Source organism: Notolabrus celidotus, unplaced genomic scaffold (genome assembly GCF_009762535.1).
Source record: "Notolabrus celidotus isolate fNotCel1 unplaced genomic scaffold, fNotCel1.pri scaffold_526_arrow_ctg1, whole genome shotgun sequence".
NCBI classification, from domain to species: Eukaryota; Metazoa; Chordata; class Actinopteri; order Labriformes; family Labridae; genus Notolabrus; species Notolabrus celidotus.
This window is the reverse complement of record NW_023260327.1, coordinates 1-10,000: the sequence shown is the minus strand read 5'-3', so window position 1 is coordinate 10,000 and position 10,000 is coordinate 1. Positions and strand designations below refer to the sequence as shown.

General features: G+C 51.8%; 1 protein-coding gene and 1 long non-coding RNA gene across 2 annotated transcripts in view; both read right to left on the bottom strand.

Moving 5' to 3' along the window:
- Positions 1-4,712, bottom strand: part of LOC117809891 (GON-4-like protein) — a gene marked incomplete at its 3' end in the record, with an annotated part of 9,840 nt that extends 5,128 nt beyond the window's left edge. Inside the window, exons 1-5 of the mRNA XM_034679402.1 lie at positions 4,557-4,712; positions 2,533-2,767; positions 1,514-1,734; positions 1,294-1,368; positions 1,027-1,077 (exon numbers count right to left, since the gene is read on the bottom strand). Of these exons, the coding sequence (XP_034535293.1) occupies positions 1,027-1,077; positions 1,294-1,368; positions 1,514-1,734; positions 2,533-2,749 (564 nt within the window). The remainder of the gene's footprint in view (positions 1-1,026; positions 1,078-1,293; positions 1,369-1,513; positions 1,735-2,532; positions 2,768-4,556) is intronic.
- A 3,787-nt stretch (positions 4,713-8,499) lies between these two features.
- On the bottom strand, positions 8,500-9,906 carry LOC117809892. Its single transcript, XR_004630636.1, has 2 exons — positions 9,751-9,906; positions 8,500-9,040 (listed from the first exon to the last, which is right to left on the bottom strand). It is a non-coding gene; the product is annotated as an uncharacterized LOC117809892 (long non-coding RNA).
- Between the last annotated feature and the right edge of the window lie 94 nt (positions 9,907-10,000).

The following is a 10,000-nucleotide window of genomic DNA, read 5'->3' as shown; positions in this document are numbered from 1 at the left end:
CAGAGACAGAGAGACAGGTGAGACAGAAACAGAGAGACAGGTGAGACAGAGACAGGTGAGACAGAGACAGAGAGACAGGTGAGACAGAGACAGAGAGACAGGTGAGACAGAGACAGAGAGACAGGTGAGACAGAGACAGGTGAGACAGAGAGACAGGTGAGACAGAGACAGAGAGACAGGAACAGAGAGACAGGTGAGACAGAGACAGAGAGACAGAGACAGAGAGACAGGTGAGACAGAGACAGAGAGACAGGTTAGACAGAGACAGAGAGACAGGTGAGACAGAGACAGGTGAGACAGAGACAGAGAGACAGGTGAGACAGAGACAGAGAGACAGGTGAGACAGAGACAGAGAGACAGATGAGACAGAGACAGAGAGACAGGTGAGACAGAGACAGAGAGACAGGTGAGACAGAAACAGAGAGACAGGTGAGACAGAGACAGAGAGACAGAGAGACAGGTGCGACAGAGACAGAGAGACAGGTGAGACAGAGACAGGTGAGACAGAGACAGAGAGACAGGTGAGACAGAGACAGAGAGACAGGTGAGACAGAGACAGAGAGACAGATGAGACAGAGACAGAGAGACAGAGACAGAGAGACAGGTGAGACAGAGACAGAGAGACAGGTGAGACAGGTGAGACAGAGACAGAGAGACAGGTCAGAGAGACAGGTGATACAGAGACAGAGAGACAGGTGAGACAGAGACAGGTGAGACAGAGACAGAGAGACAGAGACAGAGAGACAGGTGAGACAGAGACAGAGAGACAGAGAGAGACAGGTGAGACAGAGAGACAGAGACAGAGAGACAGGTGAGACAGAGACAGGTGAGACAGAGACAGGTGAGACAGACAGAGAGACAGGTGAGACAGAGACAGGTGAGACAGAGACAGGTGAGACAGACGGAGAGAGACAGGTGAGACAGAGACAGGTGAGACAGAGACAGGTGAGACAGAGACAGGTGAGACAGAGACAGGTGAGACAGACAGAGAGACAGGTGAGACAGAGACAGGTGAGACAGACTTACCACTCCTTTCTCCACCACTTCTTTAAATTTGGATCGAGTCATTTTCGGCTCCTAGAGACAAACAAACAAACAAACAAACAAACAAACAAACAAACAAACAGACAAACAAACAAACAAACAAACAGACAAACAAACAAACAAACAAACAAACAAACAAACAAACAAACAAACAAACAAACAACACCTCATTAGTCTGATACTGGTCTGACTGGATCAGTGTGATCTGACTGGGATCAGTCTGCTGTGTCCTGATTGGACGGCACTCACAAAGGGAGGGATGGCCTCGGTCTCGTTGATGGCAGCTTTCATCATGGCCACCACGTGTTCGTTAGTGATCACTTCCTGTAGGTCAAAGGTCAAACAGCTCAGGGTCAGAGGCATGTACTGTTAATCAATTGGTCCTGGATCAGCTGGTCCTGGATCAGCTGGTCCTGGATCAGCTGGTCCTGGATTAGCTGGTCTGAGTTCAGCTGGGGTCTGAACTCACGTGGATGATGTTCCTGACATTGACCGTGGTCAGGTTGTGCTGTTTGGACTTGGTCTCCAGTGATTGGTCCAGCCGTCTGCCAATCTCCATATCAACTGTAGACTCCGCCTCCTCCTCGCTCTCTGAGGCCACGCCCCCATCAACTCCCTCCTCTGTCGGTTTCTTCTTCCTCTTCCTCCCCGACCTCCTCCTCACGGCCTTCCCCCCCACCTGACTGTCCTCTGAGAGACAGTGAGGTCAGACAGGTGAGAGACAGACAGGTCAGTTAGACAGGTGAGAGACAGACAGGTGAGAGACAGACAGGTGAGAGACAGACAGGTCAGTTAGACAGGTGAGAGACAGACAGGTCAGTTAGACAGGTGAGAGACAGACAGGTCAGTTAGACAGGTGAGAGACAGACAGGTGAGAGACAGACAGGTGAGAGACAGACAGGTCAGTCAGACAGGTGAGAGACAGACAGGTTAGTTAGACAGGTGAGAGACAGACAGGTCAGTCAGACAGGTGAGAGACAGACAGGTCAGTCAGACAGGTGAGAGACAGACAGGTCAGTCAGACAGGTGAGAGACAGACAGGTTAGTTAGACAGGTGAGAGACAGACAGGTCAGTCAGACAGGTGAGAGACAGACAGGTCAGTTAGACAGGTGAGAGACAGACAGGTGAGAGACAGACAGGTCAGTCAGACAGGTGAGAGACAGACAGGTTAGTTAGACAGGTGAGAGACAGACAGGTGAGAGACAGACAGGTCAGTCAGACAGGTGAGAGACAGGCAGGTCAGTCAGACAGGTGAGAGACAGACAGGTCAGTCAGACAGGTGAGAGACAGACAGGTCAGTTAGACAGGTGAGAGACAGACAGGTCAGTCAGACAGGTGAGAGACAGACAGGTCAGTCAGACAGGTGAGAGACAGACAGGTCAGTTAGACAGGTGAGAGACAGACAGGTGAGAGACAGACAGGTCAGTCAGACAGGTGTGTGTGTGTGTGTGTGTGTGTGTGTGTGTGTGTGTGTGTGTGTGTGTTACCCATGGTGATGATGAGGCTGGAGTCAGTGGTGTCTTCCTCCACCAGCAGGTATCCTTCCTCCTCCTCCTCTTCCTCTCTAGCTCCGCCCCCTGCAGGAGCTGGTGGAGGCTGCAGCAAAGCATCATGGGAGGGCAGCTGAGGGTCGGGTCGTGGCGATCCAGCTGGGGGGCGGGAACTGTTGGGACTGAGTTTGAGGCGTTTGTGAAACGGGTTCATCCCGGAGAATCATGACCTCTGAAAGAGTGACATCATCAGGAAGGGGCGGAGTCAACAAACCATCATCATCATTAGAGTTCAGGTAAAACCACAGCTGAACCTAGACCTGGACCTGGAACTGGACCTGTCATCATTATTAGAGTTCAGGTAAAACCACAGCTGAACCTAGACCTGGACCTGGAACTGGACGTGTCATCATTATTAGAGTTCAGGTAAAACCACAGCTGAACCTAGACCTGGACCTGGAACTGGACCTGTCATCATTATTAGAGTTCAGGTAAAACCACAGCTGAACCTGGACCTGGACCTTGAACTGGACCTGTCATCATTATTTGAGTTCAGGTAAAACCACAGCTGAACCTAGACCTGGACCTGGAACTGGACCTGTCATCATTATTAGAGCTCAGGTAAAACCACAGCTGAACCTAGACCTGGACCTGGAACTGGACCTGTCATCATCATTAGAGTTCAGGTAAAACCACAGCTGAACCTAGACCAGGACCTGGACCTGGACCTGGACCTGGAACTGGACCTGTCATCATCATTAGAGTTCAGGTAAAACCACAGCTGAACCTAGACCTAGACCTGGACCTGGACCTGGACCTGGACCTGGACCTGGAACTGGACCTGTCATCATCATTAGAGTTCAGGTAAAACCACAGCTGAACCTAGACCTAGACCTGGACCTGGACCTGGAACTGGACCTGGACCTGTCATCATCATTAGAGTTCAGGTAAAACCACAGCTGAACCTAGACCTGGACCTGGACCTGTCAGCTCTCAGAGACTACAAAACCACAGCTGAACCCAGACCTGGACCTGGACCTGGACCTGGAATCATCATTAGAGTTCAAGTAAAACCACAGCTGAACCTAGACCTGGACCTGGAATCATCATTAGAGTTCAGGTAAAACCACAGCTGAACCTAGACCTGGACCTGGACCTGGAATCATCATTAGAGTTCAAGTAAAACCACAGCTGGACCTAGACCTGGACCTGCACCTGTCATCATCATTAGAGTTCAGGTAAAACCACAGCTGAACCTAGACCTGGACCTGGAACTGTCAGCTCTCAGAGACTACAAAACCACAGCTGGACCTAGACCTGGACCTGCACCTGTCATCATCATTAGGAGTTCAGGTAAAACCGCAGCTGAACCTAGACCTGGACCTGGACCTGGACCTGTCATCATCATTAGAGTTCAAGTAAAACCACATCTGGACCTAGACCTGGACCTGGACACAAGTGGGCTGTATTCAGTGCTCAGACTGGAGACGTCACATTAAAGTCCACCCTTCATGGATCCGGATCCTTTAAAGATCTGATCAGACCCTTACAGAGACTCGTTCAGGATAATCGAACAGATCATATTAAAGCTGCTTGATAAAGTCAGGGGGGTCAGGTCGATGCTCATGGGGGATTCAGGGTCAGACTGACCCGGTCTTGGTCTTGGGTCTCTGTTCAGGATTTGACAGAGTGGTCTAGACCGGCTCTGTTTGAAAGAGTCTTGAGATAAGGTTTGTTGTGATTTGGCGCTATACAAATAAAGATTGAGGATCACAGGTGGTCGTGGACCTGGACCCGGATCTGGACCTGGACCCGGACCCGGACCCTGCTCTGTGTTTATCCTCTGCTCTCTGTATGCTAACATGCTAACATGCTACCAGCTAGCTTTTAGCATCACAGAGCCGGATGGGTCCCGGACCCGGACCCGGACTCTGACTCACCGACAGTACAATAGGCTCAGTACAGACCCGGTCTTGGTGTCTTGAGGGCCGGGTTCACAAAGAACCACAACAGAAACTTACCCGCCACTACTACGAAGAGCCGCCGCGCCTGCGCGTTAGAGCCACGGTTAAAACTACATATCCGGAGTGACGTCACCGCCTTCTTTCAGGCTCTTCTTTGTGTGTCATGGCGGGAAAACTCAGCCTTCAGGCGCGTGAGCGCCACCTACTGTGAGGGAGGAGTCACGGCGTCACCACCACAGGTACTATGGTAACTAACCACTGAGGGGAGGGGCCTGAAGTTCAGTCCTCAGTGCGCGTGCGCAGACACACGCTTCTCCCTGTCGGCTTTTAATTATCTCTCTCCAGAGATTCTGTTTAAAATGGCGCCTTAAACAACATTCACATGTTTATTTACATGTTTATTTACAAACATTTTCACCTGGTCAAATAAATAAATAAAATGTTGGGCTGTTAGTTTTTAATTAAAATGTTTAGTCTTTTATTTTGAAAGGACAGCTCGACAGACAGGAAATGTGGATAAAATCAAATCATACAGAGGTCAAAGGTCACAATCCTTTCAGACACTTTAATAAAAACATTAACACACACACACACACACACACACACACACACACACACACACACACACACACCACACACACACACACACACACACACACACACACACACACACACACACACACACACACACACACACACACACACACACACACACACACACACACACACACACACACACACACACACACACACACCACACACACACACACACACACACACACACACACACACACACACACACACACACACACACACACACACGTCAGTGTCACCTCCTGTGGGCGGGGCTTAGAGCCTTCAGCATGGCTGCAGGTCTCTTCAGCTCCTTCATCACCTGCAGACCCAGAGCCCTGACAGGCTGCATGCAATGCCGGGACCTGCCAGGACCAGCAGGAGGGCGGGGGGGGGGTCGGAGCCTCCGAGTCCTGCGGGTCACTGGCGGTCACCGTCACCATCACCGGTCTGTTCCGGTGGAACAGGGACTCCCGCCGGCTCGTGCAGGGGCTCGCAGCCAGCACGGCCCGGAAGCCGTACGGCGTGGTTCCCTTTCCCACGTGGGGCATCGACAAGGCAGCACGCGTCGTCAGGTCCACGTCTGCAGACTCTGCCCCATCAGGGCGTCGGGGACGTCTGACCCGGGGTGTGGGCAGGCGGAGCAGGTTTCTGGACCGAGGGTCTGCAGGAGGACTGGATCCTAGACTGCCGTCATCGTGGTCAGACAGAAGTCTGGTCCGGTCCGGTGAGGTCCGGCGAAGTCGTGGGGAGAGGAATGGGCTGCGGGAGGGGACGAAGAAGCCCGGGATCCGCTCTGGAGTCAGAACCAGATTCCTCAAAGATCCAGCAGCCATGATGGGGATCTGCAGGAGACAGAGACCGGGTCAGAACCAGAGTCATCAGCTGCACTAACAAACCCACAGAGACCTCGAAGACTCAGATCCAGGACCTGATGTAAACTCAGGAGGACCAGGATCTTTCGTCTTTCTCAAGCTGAACTCATATCTGAACCACGAGCTGGACTCAGACCAGAACCACGAGCTGGACTCACTGACCTGAATCTAGATTTTGATGGTCCTGATGAGCTGGTCTGGATCAGTAGAGTCCTCTTACCTGTGAGTCAGTCAAAGGATGTGGGACAGGTGTGTCTGTGGTTTATATCAGCAGCAGCAGGTGGATCCAATCAGCCAATCAGAGTCCTCAGAGCAGCAGCAGCGTGTGTTGTGTGTGTGTGTGTGTGTGTGTGTGTGTGTGTGTGTGTGTGTGTGTGTGTGTGTGTGTGTGTGTGTGTGTGTGTGTGTGTGTTGTTGTGGCACCCCCCTGTGGACAAACGATTCATCTAGTCAAAGCTGGTTCATCACTCCTCACCTTCACTCCTCTCCTTCACTCCTCTCCTTCACTCCTCACCTTCACTCCTCACCTTCACTCCTCTCCTTCACTCCTCACCTTCACTCCTCACCTTCACTCCTCTCCTTCACTCCTCTCCTTCACTCCTCTCCTTCACTCCTCACCTTCACTCCTCTCCTTCACTCCTCTCCTTCACTCCTCACCTTCACTCCTCTCCTTCACTCCTCACCTTCACTCCTCTCCTTCACTCCTCACCTTCACTCCTCACCTTCACTCCTCTCCTTCACTCCTCACCTTCACTCCTCACCTTCACTCCTCTCCTTCACTCCTCACCTTCACTCCTCTCCTTCACTCCTCTCCTTCACTCCTCACCTTCACTCCTCTCCTTCACTCCTCTCCTTCACTCCTCACCTTCACTCCTCTCCTTATCTCCTCACCTTCACTCCTCTCCTTCACTCCTCTCCTTCACTCCTCACCTTCACTCCTCACCTTCACTCCTCTCCTTCACTCCTCTCCTTCACTCCTCACCATCACTCCTCACCTTCACTCCTCTCCTTCACTCCTCTCCTTCACTCCTCACCTTCACTCCTCTCCTTCACTCCTCACCTTCACTCCTCTCCTTCACTCCTCTCCTTCACTCCTCACCTTCACTCCTCTCCTTCACTCCTCTCCTTCACTCCTCACCTTCACTCCTCACCTTCACTCCTCTCCTTCACTCCTCACCTTCACTCCTCTCCTTCACTCCTCACCTTCACTCCTCTCCTTCACTCCTCACCTTCACTCCTCTCCTTCACTCCTCACCTTCACTCCTCTCCTTCACTCCTCTCCTTAACTCCTCTCCTTCACTCCTCACCTTCACCTTCACTCCTCTCCTTCACTCCTCTCCTTCACTCCTCACCTTCACTCCTCTCCTTCACTCCTCACCTTCACTCCTCTCCTTCACTCCTCACCTTCACTCCTCACCTTCACTCCTTCACTCCTCACCTTCACTCCTCTCCTTCACTCCTCACCTTCACTCCTCTCCTTCACTCCTCTCCTTCACTCCTCACCTTCACTCCTCTCCTTCACTCCTCTCCTTCACTCCTCACCATCACTCCTCTCCTTCACTCCTCTCCTTCACTCCTCTCCTTCACTCCTCACCATCACTCCTCTCCTTCACTCCTCTCCTTCACTCCTCACCTTCACTCCTCTCCTTCACTCCTCACCTTCACTCCTCTCCTTCACTCCTCTCCTTCACTCCTCTCCTTCACTCCTCACCTTCACTCCTCTCCTTCACTCCTCACCGTCACCTTCACTCCTCTCCTTCACTCCTCACCTTCACTCCTCTCCTTCACTCCTCTCCTTCACTCCTCACCTTCACTCCTCTCCTTCACTCCTCACCGTCACCTTCACTCCTCTCCTTCACTCCTCACCTTCACTCCTCTCCTTCACTCCTCTCCTTCACTCCTCACCTTCACTCCTCTCCTTCACTCCTCTCCTTCACTCCTCACCTTCAACTTCACTCCTCTCCTTCACTCCTCTCCTTCACTCCTCACCTTCACTCCTCTCCTTCACTCCTCTCCTTCACTCCTCACCTTCACTCCTCTCCTTCACTCCTCACCTTCACTCCTCTCCTTCACTCCTCTCCTTCACTCCTCACCTTCACTCCTCTCCTTCACTCCTCACCTACAACTTCACTCCTCTCCTTCACTCCTCTCCTTCACTCCTCACCTACAACTTCACTCCTCTCCTTCACTCCTCTCCTTCACTCCTCACCTTCACTCCTCTCCTTCACTCCTCACCTTCACTCCTCTCCTTCACTCCTCACCTTCACTCCTCTCCTTCACTCCTCACCTTCACCTTCACTCCTCACCTTCACTCCTCTCCTTCACTCCTCTCCTTCCCTCCTCACCTTCACTCCTCATGTCTAACCGTGTGTCTGTGGCGCTCTCATGACCTCATATGACCCGTGTGCGCTCCCTGAGAGGTTAACAGATTTATTGATCGTCACAAACATCAGTAAAAATGGTTGTACTGCTTCTTTAAATGTTTGACCCCGCCCCCTCCAGCGGTTTGACCCCGCCCCCTCATGATGTGACGGACAGATGTCAACACGAGACAAACTTCAGGTTTTATATGAAGACTTGTTCCAACATGAAGTTCACAACAGGTCGGGGTTTTACTGCAGCGGGACAAACAGGAAGGAGCTGCTACAAACAGCAGGAAGTGAGCCTCCTCCACAATAAGAGTCCAGCCGCCCCGCCAAAAGAAAAGAAACTTTAAAAAAAGAAAAGAATACCCCACAAACACTCAGCATCTTCATGTCCTCAGTTAAAATGTCTGTGCTGGTTTCAGTATGTTCATTTCCTCCCAGTGCATCATGGGAGATCAGCCGCACGGCGACCAGCCAGGTCCCGTCTCCGTGGAAACGGTGGCATCGTGAAAAAGTCACTTGGTCACCAGGATTTACAGCGCGTGGCGTCTCAGAGCCCCGCCCCTCCCTTGGTAGAAAGTGCTTGTCATGATAAAGGGGGTGGGGCCTCTTCCAGTGGTCAGAGCGTCTTATTGGTTCAGAGAGTCCATCAGTCGCTGTCAGAGCCAACCGCTGACGAGCCTTTCCTCTTCCTCTTCGGGGCTTTGGGCTTCGAGTCCTCCTCCTCCTGAAACCAGACCACATGACATCATCACAATGACGTCATCAGACATGACGTCATCACAATCATGTCATCAGACATGACATCATCACAATCAGGTCATCAGACATGACATCATCACAATGACGTCATCAGACATGACGTCATCAGACATGACATCATCACAATCATGTCATCAGACATGACATCATCACAATCATGTCATCAGACATGACATCATCACAATCACGTCATCAGACATGACATCATCACAATGATGTCATCACACACATGACATCATCACAACCATGTCATCAGACATGACATCATCACAATCACGTCATCAGACATGACATCATCACAATGATGTCATCACACACATGACATCATCACAATGATGTCATTATCTTCACAACCTCATCTGCCTGACCTCATGATTTACAAGGTCCTGACCTGATGTCTTACATGGTCTGGTCTAGTAAAGTCCGATACCTATCTGTCTGATATGAGATCTGAGACCAGCATGGTCACGTGGTTTATGAGGTCCTGCATCAACCATGTGACCCTGACCCCCTGTGTGAGGGATCAGCTCTCTGAGGACCCTGAGACCCTGTGTGAGGGATCAGCTCTCTGAGGACCCTGACACCCTGTGTGGGGGATCAGCTCTCTGAGGACCCTGACTCCCTGTGTGAGGGATCAGTTCTCTGAGGACTCTGTTTAAGGGGGGTGTGACGTACCGAGGCGCTGCTGGAGGCGCTCTCCTCCTCGTTGTTGGTGGGCGGAGCCGCTCCTTTGCGTGAGCGCGGCGAGGTGGCGGGGGCCTTACGGCGAGACTTTGGAGGCTTGGCCTGAGAGTCCTCGTACTCCTCCGCCAGAGCAAACAAATCGCTGAACCTGAGGGACAGGAAGTGATGTCATTGGGGCAGAGAGTGATGTCACCTCAGTGTGTGTGTGTGTGTGTGTGTGTGTGTGTGTGTGTGTGTGTGT